The sequence below is a fragment of the Diceros bicornis genome, chromosome 40 (genome assembly GCF_020826845.1).
Source record: "Diceros bicornis minor isolate mBicDic1 chromosome 40, mDicBic1.mat.cur, whole genome shotgun sequence".
Lineage (NCBI taxonomy): Eukaryota > Metazoa > Chordata > Mammalia > Perissodactyla > Rhinocerotidae > Diceros > Diceros bicornis.
In genome coordinates, this window is record NC_080779.1 from 4,988,139 (window position 1) to 5,012,192 (window position 24,054).

Here is a 24,054-nt window from a genome sequence, read left to right on the forward strand (position 1 = left end):
ATGTCCTTCCATTGTCTTCACCTATGAAAGGCATCTTCAGTAGGTATACATTCTTAGATTAAAAATTTCCCTCTCCAAAACTTAAGAGGATACTTCCCTATCACCTTCCGGCATTGTATGAGGCTAGCTTGGTTTTTCTTCTCTTGTAGGTAACTGGCTTTTATTTGTTTTTGCCCTTATCCTTATAATTTAATTATAATTTGTGTCTGATTTACAGAATGCATCTAATTATATAGTCCTTTGCTCATTGATTTTTCTAGAACATGATAAACTCTTTCAATTTGTACATGCAGATCTTTCTTTAGCCTCCCAAATCTTTATTCAACTATATATTTGAATAATGCATCTGCTCTACTTGTTCTGTTCTCTTCTTCAAGAACATCAAATACCAAATGCAGAAGTGGCCCCCTCTGTTCTGCCATCTGCCATCCACTCTCTTATTGGTACTATCTCTAGGTGCTCTGCATTCTGAAAGAGTTGCTCTTTTGTTCTCGTAACAGTGATTCTATTTTCTGATGTATCAATGCTGGTATTTTTTGTTTCTGATGTGCATTTTTGCTTCTGTATTTTTAAGTCCCTATAAGTGTCACCGTATTCACCTTAGCCTGTCCTCTCTTTATGGTTTTCTGTCTCTGCTTCACAAATAGCACATTTTCTTATATTCTTTTGAAAATACCCAAAATTTTCTGGAAAATTTCTTCCAGATTCTGAAAATGAGATCATGTACTCGGTAGAGTATAATTTTATGCGTCTTTAGGACAACATTCCTTTTCTTTTGTTTCTCAGTATCCTGTCCTAAGGCCCCAAGTCCACTACCTTCATCTCACTCAGACCTCTGGCTACTTCACTCATCTTTGGCTACAGCAAGAGACATCTCTGGGTGTTGGGACTATGATATTGTTGTTAATGTTTCAGTTTTAAAAATAATTTTTTATGTTGTACACATACGCTTTGATAATAAATTATTTTGAAAAAAAAGAAAAACTAAAAATTCTTTCTCTAAAGTACTCTGTGAATAGCACACTGAAAGAATCAATTATTTGTGAATCTAGGCTATACAGACAAGTCATGAAATGAAGATGGCAGTAAAAAATCATGTACTCTTGCTTCCAAAAGGGGAGATTTCTAATATATTAAGAAAACAGAATGACAACATGATCTAATCCTATTCCCTCATAAACACCAATTTTATTCCAAATAATCACATAATTTTAAGAATTTTCCTGAAACACTTGTACAAAAAGTAATCCTAGTGTCATTAACTCTGGAAATTCCATCTTGTACATTAGTACTACCTTAGTTGAACTGAAACATCTCAAATATTTCACAGCTTCTATGGATTTCATTTTAAAAATTTAAAAAAATTTCTATTTTTCATGATAAATGATGCTACTGATAACTTTACTTGGTAGACTTTTAGTTGCTTTGGTGATTTTTACAATCTTACAAATAAGCATCACATATATAATATATATAAAATAATCAGCCAGTCTAATGGCTTGCACTGGAAGCCAGGGAGTTGCATTTTGTTAAACCCAAATTGAACAGAGTTGAATTTAGATTAATACAGAGGAAAGCATGCTCTGGATGTGTTGTCCTTTGTATTTCTTGAAGCATCAGATGAATTGTAAAAAGTTCAAAGAGCTTCTTATTACTCCTGCAAGAGAATGAGTACATTAATTATATACCTTTAGGGAATTTATAATGATATTCAGAGATAACCTGTGTAAACGTGCAGAAATGGCACCTATTTTTAAAAATAGTGGAGAAAATAGCTAACTAAAGGATTAACATTCCAAGACAAACAAAATAGGTCGTATGAGATAGGCCTAAAGTGGAAAAGTATTCAAGGAAAAAAGAAAATGTTTTATAATCCTGAAAACTGTACCCTATTCACTATTACAAAGCTTGAGATTTTTTTTTTTCCCCCTTCACAGCTAGAAAGAGTCAACTACTTGATCACCTTATTTTAAGTAAGCTGGGCTTTTTAAAAAGCAGAATATAGGTTTACCTTTTGACTTAGCTCCGAAATATCTTTTCAACTATCTTCTTTCTAATAACCAGTCAGTAATTTCATTTTCAATCACTTAGAACTATAACTTATAACCTATTGATTTCCTTATCTACATGTATTTACTTCTTGAGACAAATTATCAAATAACCTTATGTAACCATCCATTTGATAAAAAGGATTTACATATTTGTGATTTTAAAGATTTACTTTATGACTTGCTTGAGCATCAACTATTCCCTACCCTCTTGTTCAAGCTTTGTTCTAGCTCTTTATCTAAGTCTGAAATGAACATAAGTTATAAAACACATCATGAATAGAAACACACTTTAGCCCAAGGATATACTTTCACTTTGGGACTACTTAAAAAAATCCCAAGAATTAAGAGCTAAGAAAGAATTAAACCTAAGTAATGTTATTATTGCTTCATGGCACCACAGGTAAACTACAACAGGCCTTATTGAGAATTTACTGATTACAAATCAAGACAATCATGGTATAGTCAGTCTGCAAGAAGACGACAATGAATTGACAAGTTTAACCAGTACAAGACCAAAACTAATAATCTGGTGAGTTGAGTATGAGGTTATAATTTCACAATTAATAATTGACTATGGTGTGGTACAGTGGGCTAGGCACCATATAGAACACACGAACCCACTATCACACATATATAAATAATTTTAAGATGCATTGTATTTACTATTCAAGTATACTGAGGCCTGGTAAAATACCTAAGTTCACTACCATGGAAATCATCGGTGAGGGGAAAGGGAGGGGGCAGAGGACCTGAACCAAAACCAAAATTTTACTGTTATAAAAATGAGATGAGGGGCTGGCCGCATGGTGTAGCGGTTAAGTGCACGCGCTCCACTGCTGGCGGCCAGGGTTTGAATCCAGGGCGCACACTGATGCACCACTTGTCAGGCCATGCTGTGGCGGCATCCCATATAAAGTAGAGGAAGATGGGCGCAGATGTTAGCCCAGGGCCAGTCTTCCTCAGCAAAAAGAGGAGGATTGGCATGGATGTTAGCTCAGGGCTGATCTTCCTCACAAAAAAAAAAAAAAAAAAAGAAGAGATAGGTGTTCAGATTTGCCTCAAAAGAAACACTAGATTTTACCAAGACTCAAGGAAAACAGAGCTTAAAATCTATGTCCTTTATTTATAATTTAAAAACTGGCTATACTAATGTTTGCGTCGGAGAAAGAAGAGGAAATATAAAAAGAAAGCCCTTGATTCTTACAATAAAATCCAAATTATGGGCAGGAGGAAGCCCATAATAGTTTCCTAAAATAAACCCAGTAACTAATACTAACATCATTTTAATCTTTTCTGCCTGCTTTATTCTCATTCCTAAACTCACTTCAGTACATCAATAAAGATCTGCAAAATATATTTTTATTATCTTTTTTATTTTCACCTGTGATATTACAGAATACCAGTGTGCAATAATTTGTTCTGATACTATCACTTGGTTGCTAAAAATTGCTTAGTTTTACACACTCTGTTTGTGGTACTAAAGTTCATTTAGCAGAAGTGAACTACAGAAACAACAAGACATTCTAAGATTAACACTGTAACTCTAGTCTATCACTAAGTATATGGTCTTAGATAAGTATTAATATTCATGAATATCAATTTTCTACATGTTTATTGGAAATTTTGATTTAATAATCAAAGTTGAACTAGTATAGGATTCATAAAAGTCTAAAAGATCACAATAAGATATCTTTCAATAAAAAATGTTAGAAATAAGAAATTCTTACTTAATTTTGGATAGTTTCTGTAGAATAATACTGAGCTTTTCTAGTATTTGAAGATCAAGCTTAGGGGTTCGAAGCAGCACAGAGCAGGTACGAAAAAATAAAGTGTTGCTACAGGCTTCCAGGAAAGGCTGCAAGCATTCTGCAAAACAAACCGCCAGTGCTTTACTGTGAGGGAGTAGCTAAAAAGGAAATTAAAAACAAAATAAAACCAGAACTACATGAAGTATTTATAAATATTGATTTGGATTTCCACTCTTTTCATACTTAAACTCTGGAGCAAAAATATCATCATTTGAAAAATTAAAATACCCATTGGCTTTTGTTGAACAATGAAAACCAAAGATAAGATTATTTTTCCTAACATCAAACTTTCATTAGGTGGAATTTAGCAGAAATCTCATGCTTGAAAGGAAGGGGGAAAGTCATTTCTTCAATAAGTTCATAACAGTAGGCTGAGTTTAAATAATTAGCAATAAGGAATTTTGTTGAGGTAGTAAATTTTTTTAAAGACCCTAAATTTCAGAATTTCATTTGAGTGTATGACAATTTATGTAATCACTGGATAGGAAATAACTTTTTAAGCATAAAAGCAAAAGAGGGAAAACGTTCATAAAAGAAAATATTTTAAAATTTTATGAAATAAAAATTTTAAATGTCTATGTAAAAAAAAAAACAAACCCAAATTAAAAGGCAAAAGCTATAAAAAAAACCACAACAAATAAAATCAAAATGGAAATAAAAAACTTGGCAGTGGGGGAGAAGTTCCTTTGTAATATATTTGCCATAAGATATAAGAGCTCTTATAAATCAATAAGAAAAAGATGGAACTAGTATTTTTAGTAGTGAGCAAAAGGCACAAGCAAGCAATTCACAACAGAATAAACACAGTAAAAATATTCAACCTTAGTAGGAATAAAATAATTCGAATTTGGCAAATTTGTATCAAAAGCCTTAAAAGTGTGTGTATCTTTCGACTCAGCAATTCTGCCTCTAAGAATGTGTCTGATAGAGATGTATGCAGAGGTTTATGAATAACGGCCACAGTAGTTTGTAATAGTGAAAACTGAAAGCTCTGTTAAGGTTGCTATGAGTTGAACAAAACAAGGTATAAAAATGCTTTTTAGGGTGTAAATCACTATTATTGGTAATTAGGGGTGCTTAAAGAGAAACAAAAGTCATACAAAAATATTAAATTATAGCCTTTAAAATAGTTAAATTCCTCTGTAAAAAGCCTCTGTAAAACTCAGAGGCTTCCACAATCACTATAGGACTTTATTTCAAACACAGATAAATAAGTTAGTAGCTATAAAGGACATAAAAATACAACAGCTTTGCACACATCATTCTTTTTGAATCCAAAAGCACAGTTTGAAAGACTATGTCAGTATCTTGATAGTGTACTGAGTAAAATAAACTATTATATGATGAAATCAACAAAATCCAAAATATTGAAGTCAGAGAAATGTTTTGATAATAGAAAACAAAAGGCAGTATATGCTAGCAATGGAGCACTAGAGACAATAATTATGTGTCCTTTGCGTGTAACCACACGGTAAAAAGCAGGAGAAAAAACTTACTACTTTCCTCACAGTAGTCTAACCCAATTGTGAACTAAACTTAGTTCACCAAGTTATATGTATGTGTGTCTGTCTATACTTGTATGTGGGTATACATATACCTCTATCTCACATACACACACACATATATCTCAATCTCAGTCACACAGAATGTTTTTAAAGAATGAAAATTTAGGTTACAAATATTATCACACATAATCTACAAATGGCGTTAAAAATACATTGATTGAAGGGCCAGCCCAGTGGCGTAGCAGTTGGGTTTGCGTGCTCCACTTTGGCAGCCTGGGGTTTGCAGGTTTGGATCCTGGGCGTGGACCCACACCCTCATCAAGCCATGCTGTGGCGAGGTCCCATATACAAAATAGAGGAGGATGGACACAGATGTTAGCTCAGGGCCAATCTTCCTTAGCAAAAAGAGGAAGATTGGCAACGGATGTTAGCTCATAGCCAATCCCCCTCACCAAAAAAGAAAGCATTGATTGAAATTTCAAGCAGCTTCATTAAACAATTGTATACACAGTTTTCTTATTTCAGATCCTTAAGTATATGACTCATGTCAACTTTAAACAAGAAAGTCAACTATTACATGGCTAACAGAATTGAAATCAATGGGTGAAGAACAACCAAAAGTCATTAGCTGAAAGACCACTGATGGTTCTTAACATACCTACAATCTATAATATCAATATTCTCAATTTAAAAGCCTAAAAAGCACATAAGAAAGTTTGATGGTTGGTTGTATATTGCAAAAGCATGAAAGAGAGTGTATCTTCTTTATTTCACTATACTTCATATGTAAATCAGGTCTTGGCATGAACAGAACACACACATTTAAGGATTATTACAAAAAGCTCCAAGTAAACATTGCCAAATAAAAATGAACTTCCTTATACGACCTCTGTAATGGAAAAAATCCAAGACTATCCAAAGACTTTACTATATCAGCATATTTAAAAAGTGAAGCTTGTAAAGGTCTTTTAGAAGTAAAAGAGGTTCACTGGCGTGACTTCCAATCTCTCCTTTAAATCTGTGAGATAGACATAAAATAGAAGAGAAAGGAAATTGTGGGATTCTTATATAAACTGTTAGGTTTAACTAGAAGGTTGAAGTATTGTAGTTTTAACATTTTTTCCACACTACAATGTTCAAATGTAATTACAATACATTAATTATTCACAAGCACTTCCTAAATTAGAAGGGTGTGTGTGGGTGCACGTGGGACAGAGCAATTAAGAGATGATTCAAGGGGGCGGCCCAGTGGTGTAGTGGTTAAGTGAGTGCGCTCCAGTGAGGGCAGCTGGGGTTCCAATCCCAGGTGCACACCAATGCACCGCTTGCCAGGCCATGCTGTGGCGGCATCCCATATAAAGTGGAGGAAGACAGGCACGCATGTTAGCTCAGGGCCAGTCTTCCTCAGCAAAAAGAGAAGGACTGGCATGGATGTTAGCTCAGGGATGATCTTCCTCACAAAAAAAAAAAAAAAAAAAACCTTAAAAAAAAAAAAAAGAGATGATTCAAAATTAAGAACACAGAAATGCAGAAGTTACAGGAAAAGGACTAGTCTTGAGTACTGAATACAATTAAATGTAAAACTAATATAAAGCAAAGAAACAAGAAAAAAAAATACAAAGCAAATGTGTAAATTGTGGTCACAGACAGAATATAAAAATGTAAAAATAACAATGTAACAATAATGACAAAACTAAAGTCAGGAAGTAGAGGAAGGGGAGATGGAAAGTGCAATAGCGCTAGTGTCCTCATCTTTCATCACTGGGAATCGATACTGTCTAAACTGAAACAGTATTAAAAAAATAGAGTACAACTAAAAGTGGTAAAAACGGTAAATTTTATGTTATATATATTTTACAATAAAAAAGGGAAAGAAAAAGAGAGACTCAATGTTTTTTTACCTTGTTTCTTAACAGAAGAAACTTGTGATAAAATATTTATGACTCAAATTCATTTCATTTTTCCTGTTAAAGACATTTCATTAAATAACATGTGTAATAAATCCCACTTCTGTGAAAATATTTTCATCTGTATATCCATTCAGCCATCTTTTCATATGAACACAAAGGTACAAAGCTGTATGAAATAAGGTTCACCCAATGTTAATGATGGTTATTTCTAAATGATAAGGTTTATGGTGTTTTTTAAAAAAAAACACTTATACTTTCTACATTTCTTCTTTGCTTGAATATTTCTTTAAGTTTTAAAAGTTTATTTATATTTAACTTTAAAATTGTCATTAAATATGCATAACACAAAGTTTACCATCTTAACCATTTTTAAGTGTATAGCTTGTTACTGTTAAGTACATTCACATTGCTGTACAAGTATCCATCTCCAGAAATTTCTCATCTTCCCCAACTGAAACTGTAGCCATTAAACACTAAGTCTCCATTTCCCTCTACCCACAGCTCCTGGCAACCAACATTCTACTTTCTGTCTTTACAGATTTGACTACACTAGGCACCTCATATAAGTGGAATCATACAAGATTTTTCTTTTTGTGTCTGGCTTACTTCACTTAGCATAATGTCCTCAAGGTTCATCCATGTTGCAGCATGTGTCAGAATTTCCTTCCTTTTTAAGGCTGAATAATATTCTACTGTATGGATAGACCATATTTTCTCTTGCTGCTTTCAAGAGTCTCTCTGGAGAGAATGACGTCAGCATCACGGCAGAGTGAGTTGTTCCCTTTGTCTCTTCCCTCTAAGTTACAACCAGTCGGACATCCATTGATCAACAAAGGACTCCCTGCACAGCACACCAGAATGCCTGAGAAATCCATGCATCTATACATTTGAAGGTGGGTGGACTGGACCTCCAGGAGGCAGTGGAACTAGGGGAGCAGCCCTCTCCCTCTGCCCCTCCCCCCGCAGTGGCGATCCAAAACATACATCCTCCTGGCAGTGGCGCATGCCAGTGGCCAGAGGCTGCAGGAGCAGACACAGCACTTGTTGCTTAGCAACTTGTTGCTCAGCAGTGGCAGATGACACATATGTCCTTGTGTCAGTGACACAGCCACCTCACCCTCCCCCAGCAGTGGTGCTGGTCTTTTTAGCAGTGGGGACAGCATCCAAAACATGGATTTCCCTGGCGAGGATGGGGTGTCCTGATCTGAGGTTTCAAAAAGCACACCAGTGCCTGTCAGCAACCAGAGGCTGCAGGAGCAGCAACAGCACTTGTGGCTTAGCCCCCATCCCTCTCCCAGCAGTGGAAGGTGGCACCTGCAACCTGTGGGTTCAGGAACCACAGCAGAACCCAAGACCTGGCCCCAAGTGGCAACATCCCTGACACTGGCTACCAGCAGCGGAGACTGCATACAAGACCCCAGGCCACCAGCAGCAACAGTGTCACCAGTGAACCTAGTGCCCCAGACAGCAGTGCTGCTAAGCACCCCCAGATAACCTGGGAGCAGCAGTGCAGGTGGTGCACAGGGCAGCAGTACTCAAGCCTGTGGAGAGGATGCAGAGAGCCAGTGGAGGAATAGGAGACCCAGAAGACCTCAGAAGCAGCAGAAGCGCTCACAGCCTAGTGACTCCGGTGGCGACACCCAAGACTGCAGCAACATCATAAGCAGCAAGGCACCAGCAATCTCAGAGGCACAAGCAGCACAAGGAGAGCACTGATGATCCTCTGGCAGAGGCAGTGGATGGTTAAAAGTGCAGGCTCTCAAATACAACCAGAAGCAGCTCAGAATCAAAGCCTTACCCAAAGAAGAAAGGTGTTTACTACCACAAATGCACCAGCAGGAGATCAACTCATCAAGCACCATGAAGAACCACAGCAACACGGCAGAACAGAAGGAGAAGGACAACTCTCCAGAAACCAAACCTGAAGTCACAGAACATGGCAATCTTAACTGACAGAGAATTCAAATTAGATGTCGTGAAAGAACTCAACGAGTTACAAGAAAACTCAGAAAGTTCAATAAGCTCAGGAATAAAGTTAATGAACAGAAGGAGTGCTTCACCAAAGAGACTGAAACTCTAAAAAAAAACCAAACAGAAATTCTGGAGATGAAGAACACAATTAATGAGATGAAAAATAAAGTACAAAGCATTGGAAATAGAGCAGACCATATGGAAGAGAGAATTAGAGTTCGAAGACAGAAATCTAGAAATAATTCAGGTGAGAGAGAAGAGAGAACTAAGATTTTTAAAAAATACAGAAATCCTACAAAAAATATCTGACTCAATTAGGAAAAGCAACATAAGGATAACAGGTATCCCAAAAAGAGAAGAGAGGGAGAAAGGAGCAAAGAGCTTATTCAAAGAAATAATAGCTGAGAACTTCCCAAAATCGGGAAGGAACTGGATATACAAGTACATGAAGCTAAGAGAACTCCTAATTATCTCAATGCAAAAAGACCTTCTCCAAGGCATATTATATTACAACTGTCAAAAGTCAATGACAAAGAAAGAATATCAAAGACAGCCAGAGAGAAGAACACAACCTACAAAAGAACCCCCATCAGGCTATCAGAGGATTTCTCAGCAGAAACCCTATAGACCAGGAGAGAGTAGAATGATATATTCAAAATACTAAAAGACAAGAACCATCAGCCAAGAATACTCTATTCAGCAAAGTTATCCTTCAGATATGAAGGTGAAATAAAGGCTTTCCCAGACAAACAAAAGCTGAGGGAGTTCATCGCCACTAGAGCTGCCTTACAAGAAATGTTGAAAGGAGCCAACCATCTACCTGAAACAAAAAGGCAAAGGTTTACAAAGTGTTGAGCAAGGTGATAAATACACAGAATCAGAAAATTGCAACTCTATATCAGAATAGTTTAAATAATTATAACATAAAGGGTAAAGGAAAAGAAAGCATCAAAAATAACTATAACCACTTCAATTTGGTAACAAACACACAACACAAAAAAGGATAATTTGTGACAACAAAAACATAGAAGGGGAAGATGAAAAGGACAAAACCTGCAAAGGCTAATGGAGATAATATGCTACCAGCATAAAAAAGGCTATCTCATCTATGAGATCTTTTATACAAACCTCATGGTGACCACAAAACAAAAAATCAGAGTTACAAATCATAAATGAAGAGGAAACTGAGAACATGTCACAGAAAACCACCAAAGTGAAATAGCAGACACAAATACAAGGAAAAAGAAACAATGGAAATATATAATAACCAAAAACAAAAGATAAAATGGCAGTATTAAGCCCTCATATTTCAATAATCACTCTAAATGTAAATGGATTGAATTCACCAATCGAAAGACAGAGAGTGGCTGGATGGGTTAAAAAACAAGACCCAACAATATACTGCCTCCAGGAGATCCATCTCAGTTCTAAAGACAAACAGGGCTCAGAGTGAAGGGTTGGAAGATGATACCCAAAGCAAACGGCAATCAAAAGAAAGCGAGTGTAGGCATACTTACATCAGATAAAACAGACATCAGGCCAAAAAATGATATCAAGAGACAAAGATGGACATTATATAATGATAAAAGGGACATCCCAGCAAGAAGACCTAACACTTATTAATATATATGGACCTAACATAAGAACATCAAAGTATATAAAGCAACTATTAACAAACCTAAAGGGAGAAACTGACAGCAACACAATAATGGCAGGGGACTTTTAACACCCAACTTTTATCAATGGATAGATTATCCAGACGGAAAGTCAACAAGGAAATAGCCTTAAATGAAACACTAGACCAGAAGGACTTATATAGAACATTCCATCCAAAAGCAGAATACACATTCTTCTCAAGTGTACATGAAACATTCTCAAAGATAGACTGTATGCTAGGAAACAAAGCAAGCCTCAATAAAATTAAGATTGAAATCATATCAAGCATCTTTCCCAACCACAATGGGATGAAACTGGAAATCAACTACAAGAACAAAGCTGAAAAGTCACACAGATGTGGAGACTAAAAAACATGCTACTGAACAACTACTGGATCAATGCAGAAATCAAAGGAGAAAAAAAAAATAGGTGGAGACAAATGAAAATGAAAAGACAACATACCAAAACTTATGGGATGCAGCAAAAGTAGTACTGAGAGAAGTTTATAGCAATAGAGGCCTTCCTCAAAAAAAACAAGAAAAATCTCAAATAAACAATCTAACACTATAACTAAATGAACTAGAAAAAGAAAAACAAACAAAGCCCAAAATCAGTAGAAGGAAGGAAATAATAGAAATTAGAGCAGAAATAAATGAAATAGAGACTAGAGGGGCCGGCCCCGTGGCGTAGCGGTTAAGTGCGCGCGCTCTGCTGCTGGTGGTCTGGGTTCGGATCCCGGGCGCGCACCGATGCACCGCTTGTCAGGCTATGCTGTGGCAGCATCCCATATAAAGTGGAGGAAGATGGGCACAGATGTTAGCCCAGGGCCAGTCTTCCTCAGCAAAAAGAGGAGGATTGGCATGGATGTTAGCTCAGGGCTGATCTTCCTCACAAAAAAAAAAAAGAAAGAAATCTTAAGGGCCGGCCCTGTGGCTTAGCGGTTAAGTGCGTGCGCTCTGCCGCTGGCGGCCCGGGTTGGATCCCGGGCGCGCACCGACGCACCGCTTCTCCAGCCATGCTGAGGCCGCGTCCCACATACAGCAACTAGAAGGATGTGCAGCTATGACATACAACTATCTACTGGGGCTTTGGAGGGAAAAAATAAATAAATAAAATCTTTAAAAAAAAAAAAAGAAATAGAGACTAGAAAGACAATAGAAAGGACAAATGAAACTAAGAGCTGGTTCTTTGAAAAGATAAACAAAATTGACAAATTGGAGCTAAACTCACTGAGAAAAAAAGAGAGAAGGCTCAAATAAATAAAATCACAACTGAAAGAGGAACTATTAAAATGGACATCACAGAAATACAAAGGATTGTAAGAGAATACTACGAAAAGCTATATGCCAACAAATTGGATAACCTAGAATGGAAAAATTCTTAGAATCGTATAATCTCCCAAAACTGAATCAAAAAGAAATAGAGAATATGAATAGATCAATCACAAGTAAAGAGATTGAAACAGTAATCAAAAACCTCCCAAAAAATAAAAGTCCAGGACCAGACACCAAACATTCAAAGATTTAATACCTATGCTTCTCAAACTCTTTCAAAAAACTGAAGAGGTTGGAAGGCTTCCAAACTCATTTTACGAGACCAACATTACCCTGATACCAAAACCAGACAAGGACACCATGAGGAAGAAAATTACAGGCCAGTATCGCTGATGAACATAGATGCAAAAATTCTCAGCAAAATCAAATACAATACACTAAAAGGATCACACACCACAACCAAGTGGGATTTAGTCCAGAGATGCAGGATAGTTCAACAACTGCAAATCAATCAATATGATACACCACATTAACACAATGAAAAATAAAAATCACATGATCATCTCAATAGATGCAGAGAAAACATCTGACAAGACTCAACATCCATTTATGATAAAAACTCTGAATAAAATGGGTATAGAAGGAAAATACCTCAAAATAATAAAGGCCATATATGACAAACCCACAGCTAACATCATACTCAATGTTGAAAAACTGAAAGCTATTCCTCTAAGAACAGGAACAAGACAAAGATGTCCACTCTTACCACCCTTATTCAACACAGTACTGGAAGTCCTAGCCAGAGCAATAAGGCAAGAAAAAGAAATAGAAAGGATCCAAATTGGAAAGGAAGAAGTACAACTGTCACTATTTGCAGATGACATGACTCTATATATAGAAAACCCTAAAGAACCCACCAGAAACTACTAGAAATAACTAACAAATACAGTAAACTTGCAGGATACAAAATCAACATACAAAAATCAGTTGCATTTCTATACACTGACAATAAACTAGCAAAAAGAGAAATCAACAATAAAATCCCATTTATGATAGCAACAACAACAAAAATACCTAGGAATAAATTAAACCAAGGAGGTGAAAGACCTATATACACTGAAAACAATGAGACATTATTGAAAGAAATTGAAGATGACATAAAGAAATGGAAAGAGAGTCCATGCTCATGGACTGAAAGAATAAACATAGTTATATGTCCATACTGGGCCGGCCTGGTGGTGCAGTGGTTAAGTTCCTGCACTCCAATTTGGTGGCCCGGGGTTCAAGGTTTCAGATCCCTGGAGTGGTCTGACATACTGCTTATCAAGCTACGCTGTGGCGGTGTCCCATATAAAGTAGAGGAAGATGGGCACAGATGTTAGCCCAGGTCCAGTCTTCCTCAGCAAAAAGAGAAGGACTGGCAACAGATGTTAGCTCAGGGCTAATCTTTCTCTCTCTCACACACACACACACACACACACACACACACACACACACACACACAAAGTCCATATTACCTAAAGCAATCCACAGATTCAATGCAATCCCAATGAGAATCCCAATGACATTCTTCACAGAAATAGAAGAAAGAATCCTAAAATTTTTATGGAACAACAAAAGACCCCGAATAGCCAAAGCAATCCTGAGAAAAAAGAACACAGCTGGAGGCATCACACTCTCTGAATTCAAAATATACTACAAAGCTATAGTAAGCAAAACAGCATGGTACTGGCAGAAAAACAGACATACAGATCAATGGAAAAGAACTGAGAGTCCAGAAATAAACCCACACATCTACGGACCGTTAATTTTCAAAAAGGAGCCAAGGACCTACAATGGAGAAAGGAAAGTCTCTTCAATAAATGGCATTGGGAAAACTGGACAGCCACATGCAAAAGAATGAAAGCAGACCATTATCTCACACCATACACAAAAATTAACTCAAAGTAGATTAAATACTTGAATGTAACACCCGAAACCATAATACTCCTAGAAGAAAACATAGGCAGTATGCTCTTTGACCTATCAGTCTTAGTAGTACCTTTATCAATACCACATCTCCTCAGGCAAGGGAAACAAAAGAAAAAATAAATGGGACTACATTAAACTAAAAAGCTTCTGCATGGCAAAGGAAACCATCAACAAAATGAAAAGACAACCCATCAGGTAGAAGAAAATATTTGCAATTCATATATCTGATAAGGGGTTATTTTCCAAAATACATAGAGAACTCATACAACTCAACAACAAAATGAACAACTGATCAAAAAATGGGGCGAGGATATAAACAGACATTTTTCAAAGAATATATACAGATGACCAACAGGCACATGAAAAGATGCTCAACATCACTAATTATTAGAGAAATGCAAATTAAAACTACGATGAGATATCACCTCACACCTGTCAGAATGGCTACTATTAAAAAGACAAGAAATAGCAAGTGTTAGAGAGGATGTGGAGAAAAGGGAACTCTTGTACCCTGCTTGTGGGAATGTAAATTGGTGCAGCCACTATGGAAAACATTATGGATATTTCTCAAAGGATTAAAAATAAAAACATCATATGATCCAGCTATTCCATTTCTGTGTATTTATCCAAAGAACATAAAAACGCCACTTCAAAAAGATTTATGCAGGGCCAGCCCCATGGCTTAGCGGTTAAGTGCGCGTGCTCCGATGCTGGCGGCCCGGGTTCGGATCCCGGGCGCGCACCGACACACCGCTTCTCTGGCCATGCTGAGGCCGCGTCCCACATACAGCAACTAGAAGGATGTGCAACTGTGACATACAACTATCTACTGGGGCTTTGGGGGAAAAAATAAATAAAATTAAAAAAAAAAAAGATTTATGCAACCCTATGTTCATTGAAGGATTATTCACAACAGCCAAGACTTGGAAGCAACCGTAATATCCATCAATAGATGAATGTATAAAGAAGAAGTGGTATATATATACATGAAATACTATTCAGCCATAAAAAAAGATGAAACTGTGCAATTTGTGACAACATGGATGGACTCTGAGGGTATTATGCTAAGTGAAATAAGTCAGATAGAGAAAGACAAATTCTGTATGATTTCACTCATATGTGAAAGATAAACAAACACTTAGATACAGATTGATGGTTACCAGAGTGGATGGGGGTGGGAAGAGGGCAAAATGTGTAAAGCAGTACATACACATGAAAAGCAGACTTTAGGTGGTGAACACGATGCAGCCTATACAGAAGCCAAAATATAATTATGTACACCTGAAATTGACACAATGTTATAACCAATGTGACCTGCATAAAATAAAAATTTTCTTAAATAATATTTATTATGTGAATTAAAAATATTAATACGCATTATGTGTTTTACTCTATTACTAAATGATTTCTGATTTTTAAAAATGGAAAAAAAAGTCTGTCTTTTGACTTGTGACAGTTTAATTATAATGTGTCTCAGTGTGGGTCTCTTTGGGTTTATCTTGAAGTTCGTTGAGCTTTGGAATTCAGTGAGCTTCTCAGATTTGTAAAACCATGTCTTTCCTCAAATTTGTTAAGTTTTTGGCTGTTATTTCTTCAAATAATCTCTGTCCCTTTCTCTCTCTTCTCCTTCTAGGACTAGCATAATGTGCATTTTGGTTGGCTTGATGATATCCCATAAGTCCCTTAGGCTCTGGCTCACTTTTCTTCATTCCTTCTTCTTTTTGCTCCTCAGTCTCAATAACTTCAAATTCAAGTCTTCAAGTTCACTGATTCTTTCTTCTGCCTATTTGAATCTGCTGGTCAATCTGTCTAGTGAATTTTCACTTCAGTTATTGTATTTTTAAGCTCCAGAATTTGTTTGGTTCCTTTTTATAATTTCTCTTTGTTGAAATTCTCATATTGTTTTCTTGATTTCTTTTGGTTCTATATGTTTTCCTTTAGCTTTTTGAGCAAATTTAAGACAGCTGCTTTAAAGTCTTTGTCGAGTAAATCTACTGCATGTTTCTTCAGGGACATTTTCTCAAGATTTTGTTTCTTTGAATGGGCCATGTTCCCTGTTTTTTTGTATACCTTGTGATCTTTTGCTGAAAAACTGGCATTTGAAAAAACGGCCACCTTTCCCAGTCTTTGCAGATTAGTATGGAAGACTTTCACTAATTAGCAGGCCCTGAGCCCTGGGAACAACATAAGGTATTGGCTTAAGGTTTTTTCAGGTATTTTCTGGTCATACGCCCTGTCTGGGCCTGTGTGTATGCTTTTTCCCCCAATTTCCCCCTGCTGCTTTTAAATGACTTAATTTCCCAAAGAGTCTCACCCTAGCTTCTTCTTGAGAAGATGTTACATGTTGCATTCCATTCCTCTGTCCATAATTTCTTGCCCCAGGCATCCAGACGCCTGCAGTCTGCATGTTATTTTCACATGCCATGGTGTCCACCAGTGCCTTTCCTGGCCTTCAGTCTGAGATACAAATTATGCAAACTTCCCAGTCCATACTCTGAGTCAGGCGAGACAGAACCCAACCCCTGGGGCAGCCCAGATAGGCCAGAATATTGCAAAGTAGTTCCACTCTGTCCTGAGCGAGGGAGTGAGGAATTGGGCTGCTTCCTCCCATCCACACTGACCTCACAAGAGAGGGAGTGATCTAAAGGCGAGTAAAAAGGTAACAAAATTTTCTAATGTTTTGAATATACCTTTTCTTGAATGTGCAATACATTGCTGTAGATCTTTGATTGGTTTTCAGAGCTCCTATAAAGTTAATTTAGTCAGTCTGCAATTGTTTATTTGATGTTTCTGGGGGGAATGAGGGTCTGGAGCATCCTCATCTGCCATATTGCTGATGTCCATCTTTGCCTGAACTTTAAAAAAACGAGCATTTACAATTTTACCTCCAAAAAAAAAAAAGGATTTTTCTTTAAGAAGACAGAGTTTTTAGAAGGTAAAATAAAACTTACTCCCAGTATGAAATAAAACATGTGCTGGTTCAATTGAGAATGTTAACAGAAAATCCAACTTACAATGGCTTAATCAAATACTTTATTTTTTCTCTCTTAATAAGTAGGTACTTGCTGGAACTGGTTCAGGTGCAAGACAATGCCATCATAAACCTAGATTCTTCATTTCATATTCTTTGTTTCTTCATGGTCAAAACTGCCTCATGGTCAAAAGGCTCTAGACAATAAGGCAAAAGGAAGGAGTGGTGGTGTAGGAACAATGCCAACCATATCTGTTCCCTTTTATCAGAAAGCAAAAGCAAAAGGTTTCCCAGAAACTCTCAGTGGACTTCCACTTTCCATCTTATTGGCCATAAGTGTGTCATGCATGTGGCTATTCCTGCCAGCAAGGAAGGCTGAAAGCAAGGGATGGAGAACGGGGTGAGAATGGTGATGGGGAGCCAACCCACAATGTCTGTCACATGGGTCTAAATTATTTCTTGAAAACATTTTTTTCAATACTTTCTTGAGTCACAATATTTGATATAACTTTATAGTTCATTAGCTTGGTGGAGGCTATTTAAATCTTCAATTTGAGAAAGATTACCTGAAGACACAAACAATCTCAGTTACAGGTTACTCTTAATAGTAAAGGAGAAGTGGTACTAAGGACTCCCTATACCAACATTACACTAATATAATATCTGGCAAAATACCGTATTAGTGGGCAACTTAAGAAATAAACACAATTCTTACTAATTTAAAGTCAGCCACTGAAATCTCTCAAGAGAGTTATTTATCCCAGATTTGCCAACTTTTTCTAAAGCAGTTATGTTTTTAAAAAGTCTGCACTGTCAGCAATTCAGCACACTGTTTGGTAATGATTATGTCTTCATATGTTAGTCATCAGCCTGTTGATAACTGACTAGAATACTTTATGCAGTTTATATACTAAGAATCTTAAGTTTTTATTTCTCAGATAGCAGCTATTGTAATCTTTTCAGAATTCTAAGGCAAGGTGGTAATCAGAATAAAATTATCTTAAAAGCAATTCTCCTCAACTTTCAGATATAAATATTGACATTGTGGGAGATCAAGATTTGGCCACCCTGAAATATATCTCTTTACCTTGATTGTTTTCTCTGAAGGACATTTGCCCTCCCCCACTAACTGTCTAAAGAATTTGACATAGTGGCTCCTTCCTGGAACAGATCTTCTATCATAATGGCTGTAAAGATAATGTAGGATAGAGGTTACAATAGGAAAGGCACCAGGCCTCTTTTATCAAAAACTCTGTCTCTCCCTGACCACATTATCTATAGATGACACTGAAAAGAATTGTCCTCCTGCCCTCTGAAGTCCCAGGCTACTACCCGCCCCAACACGCTCCTCGCCTTTAGCTGCAATACTTAAGCAAGCAGCTTAGTCAGAGGGACGAGTTGCTCATTTCTGAGTTTCTCCCATGTATACATGTTATTAAACTTGGTATTATTTTCTCCTGCTAACCTGTCTTGTTGATTATTTGGCCAGCCATAAGAACCTTAAGCAAAAGGGCACAGGGAGATTCTCCCTCTTCCCCCGACAACATGCTATTACATAGGACAAAATGTATGACTGTTAGATAGTAAGGCTTTTATTCTAGTTCTGATGGTTCAAAAGTTATAACACAACACGGCAACATTCAATGTCAACCAAGAAACTTCAGCTGCCATCCCTGAAACTGAATAAAGGTCATTTCTTTTTAAATAAATATTTAGAAAGAAAAAAAGCAACAGTAAGAAGGATATACATAGGTAATCTTTTGAAAACACCCAATTGTACATAAATTCCCCTCTTTAGTATTTTTTTCAAGTCCACCTTCCTTCCTTTTTTGGAACAAGGTAAGATGTGAAACGCTCTCAAGATTAACTATTTCTTGAAAGATGAGCAGGAGTTTGCCAGAGGCTTGAGGTAGAGAGTGCTAATCCAGGGACAAAGGCTCTCTCTGGAGCAGGATAATCCATATTCATAACCAATAACTCTCCAAGAAAAGTTCTTAGTCTGCCCTTTTCTCACAAACTCCTGTTCCTCCTTTTACTTCTTCATTCCTGAAAGAATTCCAAAGCTGTTTTTCTCCTTTCCTTTCCTTCTTTTTTATCCCTTGGACACCGTGAGTGCTGCCACTAGTTTCTGCGCTGGAACCCCTCAGCAGTTCTGGGGTCCTAACGTCCAGGGGAAGCTTCTCCCTTGTCTGTACCTTTTCTTTTTCTGAAAGACCTCATCACTGCCCTGGCCCTAGCCATGTGACATTAAACAAGTCACTTAATTTCTCAGAACCCCAGGTTCTCCATCTATCTATATATAAAATTAAGTAGCTGACTAGAGAAGCAGTTCTCAACCCAGTGACTCATGCCATTTTTTATAAGAAATATTTTATAACTCCCCTTTACTATCCTGATGATATCCTAGGCAAATAACCTACTTACACATAGATTTCTAATCAGTAATAACCTATATATAATATAAAGGAAGAATGAAAACTAATTTATAATAAAGTAATATTATTTCAATGTCAATGCTTGAAACTGCACTGTAAGACACAATGAAGTGGTCATGTGCTTGTATTGATACACAGAATCACCATGAATGCAATAAGTATACATGCAAACTAGCACAGAGAGAACTCTCAAATTAATGAGGAAAAAAAGGAAAGAATAGTGTGGCAGGCTGAATAACGGCTGCCCAAAAGATGTCCACATCCTAATCCGTAGAATCTGTGAATGTTATAATGTTATTTTATATGGCAAAGGCTTTGCAGATGTGACTAAGTTAAGGATCTTGAGATGAGAGAGATCATCCTGGATCATCTAGGTGGGCCTAAATGCAATCGCAAGTGCCCTTATAAAAGAGAGGTGGAAGGAGATTTCAGACAAAAGAGGAAAAGACAATGTTGTATTAACCATACGTTTCTGATGCTTTGACACCTGGGGCCTTACTGACCCTGGAGGGACTGCCCCTCCCAGAGTTAGCCAATTTCTTGAGACAGTAAATGACTTGCCTGTGAGCACATCTTTCATATGCAAACCAACCAATCCAGAGCCCACACCTCCCAACCATCTCCTCTAAGGGGCTCTCACATAACAGGCCACTATCCATCTGCCCTAATTACTCTGGGCCAAGAACCAGACATCTAGGAATAGCCCCTATGCCCCAGCAGCTGCTGAAATTATTCAAATCAGCCAATCCTAAACCTGCTTACCCTGCCTCGCCCATACCTTCCCATTGAAACCACAATACAGGTTCTTGTCCACAGTTCCCCCCTTTCCTTCTGCCTCCTGACTGACCCTGGTGCCTCCTCATGTGGGCCTCTGTGGCATCGTATGCCCCTTTCTCTTAGTATAAAAACTCTTTCTAATGGCAGTCATCTAATCTGTTGGCATCACTACACTTGAATAATAATAAAACCTACATTTTAAAACAAATGTGACCACGGAGGCAGAGATTAGAGTGATGCAGCCACAAGCCAAGTAATGCCAGCAGCTACCAGAAGCTAGAAGAGGCAAGAACAGACTGTCCCCTAGTGCCTCTGGAGGGAGCGCAGCCATGCCAATACCTTGATTCTGGCCCAGAGCAACTGATGGCAGACTTCTGGCTTCTAGAACTTTAAGATAATAAATTTCCGTTGTTTAAGCACCAGGTTTGTAGTAATTTGTTACAGCAGCCATAGGAAACTAATATAAATAGCAATATGTCCACATCCCATGGGAGGGAGAAAAAAAAGAAAGGAAAAAGAAGAAACATGTTAATAGCAGACATAAGGTAAAATGGAAAAGAATAAAATTGAGTATTTCACTGTTACAATAAACATGAATGCTAACATTCAGTCTAGGATTTTGCATGGGTAATCATAAGTGAGACTGGTTTATTGTTTTCCTTTGTGATGCAAACAAACAAAATCAGCAGTATATTAAAAGAAAAATGTCCCATAACCAAATGCTGTTTATTTCAGGAATTTAAAGACGGTTCAAAGTCATCATTTCAATTCACTATATTAATCACATGATCCTTTTTAGATATATCAACTCCATAGATGCTAAAAGTGCATTTGACAAAATTCAATATGCATTCTTGAACATAATTGTACAGAATAGATGGATACTTCCTTAAAATGGTAAGATATATCTATCTCAACTCAAGCCAGCAACATTTTGCTTAATGAGAAAACACTATAAGCATTCTGACTAAAATGAGGACTACGATGAAAATGCTTACTATCACTGCTATTATTAAGCATTGTGCTGGAGGAGACACCCAAATTCAATGAGACAAGACAATATAAAATTATAAAAATTGTTACAGAAGAAATAAAATTATTATTTACAGATAATATGATTATATATCTGGAGAACTCAAGAGAATGAAATGGAAAGCCATTACAAATAATAAGAGAATGGAGAAAAACTTTAAATACTTCCAAAGAAGACTTTCCAAAGGAGGAAAGATAGTATATTGAATAAGGAGTGTTGGATCAACTAGGTAGCCAGCTAGAAAAACAGTTTAATCCATAACTCATAATTTTCACCAAGATAAACTGCAAATGAATAAGAGATGGATGTGTGTGTGTGTATATATGTGCCAGGTATGCATTTGAGAGTAAATAAAGCAGAGTCGGGGGGATAAGGAGGGAGGATGGGGGTTCAGTTACACAGCATGGTCAAAGAGGGACACTCTGAGGAAGTGATACCGGAGCAGGGACACAAAGGAAGGAAGGGAGTAAGACTTGCTTCTATCTGGGAGAAACGTATTGCAGGTAGAAGGAGCAAGTGCAAAGACCATGAGGCAGGAGCAAGCCTGACGCACTGGTGAGAGTGTAAAGTGAAAAAGGGAGCCAGCGGCCAGACCCTGTGGGGCCTTGTGGGCCATTTCAAGAACCTCACCTTTATTCTGAGATAGGGAGCCACCTGCGGAGTTCTGGGCAGGGGAGTGATGTACACTTTGGCAGCAGTGTTGAGGATACAGAAGCAAGAGTGGCAAGGAGGGAAGCAACCAAACCAGCGAGACTTTTGCAGTAATTCAAGCAAGATATGGTAGTTTGGCCTCAGAGAGCACTAAGAATCATAAAAATACCAGAAATAAGCAAAAACACATCAGAATTTCATTTTAATCTCAGAACACAGAAGGCTTAGCCAAAATCCATGAAAGAACAGAAAATCTGACGTGATTAGTCAAGATTCAAAATAAGATTTACCTTTTTCCTTTCTTTATAATTTATAATTGTCTTAAAAGATATACAGGCAATCTCCAACTTAGATTTTCTAACGACTGGCACAAACATTGAAATGGCTATTTCAGTTTCACGGCGCTGGAAACCAATCACCCTTCTCTCTACAATCACAGGCTCAAAGATCAAGATTATAAACAGGTCTTTGGGAAGGGACAGGCGAGAATATAAGGGGTGCTATTAGTACCATTTTGGACTTCTCAAGAAACTACACTATCATTTCTGTGAAATTACGTTCTCTGGGTTTAAATTAAGCTTGTAAACAATCTTTTTAAACTACAACAAATTCAGATGTTGAAAACAGTCTGCATTTGCTTTGGTGGCTGAATGGGCTTTGGAGACAACCTAAACCAAGTTTTATTGCTCTTTTCTTAAAGTATTGTCTTAATCGCAACAATTTCAAACACTGTTGTTCACTCTGATGAAAGACATTTGATGACTAAAAGCTGTTTTAAAGACACCCCAAAATGGAAAACAGGGACTCAGATATTCATACACCCATGTTCGTGGCAGCATTATTCACAATAGCCAAAAGTCAAAGCAACCCAAGTGTCCATCAAAGGATGAATGGATAAAAAAAAAAGTGGTGTATGCATACAATGGAATATTATTCAGCCTTAAAAAGGAAGGAAATTCTGACACATGCTACAACATGGAAGAACCTTGAGGACATTAAGCTAAGTGAAATAAGTCAGTCACAGAAAGACAAATGCTGTATGATTCCACTTACATGAGGTACCTAGAGTAGTCAAAGTCACAGAGATAGAAAGTAGAATGGTGGTTGCCAGGCGCTGGGGGGGTGGGAATGGGGAGTTAAGTGTTTAATGGATACAGACTACCACTTGGGGAAGATGAAACAGTTCTGGAAACGGATGTTGGTGATGGCTGCACAACAATGTGAATGTACTTAACACTGACAAACTGTACATTTAAAAATGATTAAGATGGTAAATTTTATGTTATGTATATTTTACCACAATTGAAAAAAAACTACCCCAAAGAAAATGAAGAAAAACTAAAACTGATACGTAGATGGCATTTTAAAAATGCTGTAGAGAACAGGAAAAAAAAATCTGCTTTTCGCCAGTCCACGATCAACCTTCAAGTAAGATGTCTACTCAGGCAGTCCTCAACTTCCAAACACCACATCTTGAAGCTCATGAACCACCTCCTGTACTTAGACTGCTGGGCATCAACTGCCAAGGAGCTCAGGCAGCCGCATCCGCCAGCCAAAAGTTCCATGTCAGCAGTGCTGCTGTCTTAGCTGGGCAACAGGGCTCCCTTCACCTGTTCAATACAGTCTAGTGAGCACCAGGTAGACGGATTTACCAGTGGGGAAAGGAGGGGCGAAGAGTTGGGTATTGGGAGGATGTAGTCACAAGGGTATGGGATGTAAGAGCTTCTGAATTATCTATATCATTGTATCCATCTATACTAGACTCAATTCCTGAGTCTCTGAACTATGAGCTAAAAGAAAAAAGCAATTTATACAAAACAAACAACAAAATAAATGACTACATAATTTATAACTGTTTCTTTGACTCCCCTTCTTTTCCTTTTGTTATTTTACCCACTTTTTACTCCATGTCATTCTCATAATCTGAGAAATTTTCTTTTGATCCAACAATTCTACTTTCAGGTATTTATTCTACCAAACAAGCTCCCACACATGCAAATTTACTTTTGTATAAGTAAGTTTGTAAAGAAGCACTGTTTCT

At 37.3% G+C, this 24,054-nt stretch overlaps 1 protein-coding gene across 5 annotated transcripts in view; it reads right to left on the reverse strand.

Annotated features, from left to right (window-relative positions):
- Window positions 1–1,047: 1,047 nt before the first annotated feature.
- Window positions 1,048–24,054, reverse strand: part of CCDC138 (coiled-coil domain containing 138) — a 103,167-nt gene continuing 80,160 nt past the window's right edge. For 2 of the 5 annotated variants that reach the window (XM_058534329.1, XM_058534328.1), the window contains 2 exons: window positions 3,779–3,917; window positions 1,048–1,657 (listed from right to left, as the gene is read on the reverse strand). In XM_058534329.1, coding sequence (XP_058390312.1) covers window positions 1,492–1,657; window positions 3,779–3,917 — 305 coding nt within the window. In that variant the 3' untranslated portion in view covers window positions 1,048–1,491. Of the gene's footprint in view, window positions 1,658–3,778; window positions 3,918–24,054 lie in introns of those variants that run through there. The other 3 variants (XM_058534330.1, XM_058534333.1, XR_009217242.1) reach the window with 3 other exon arrangements.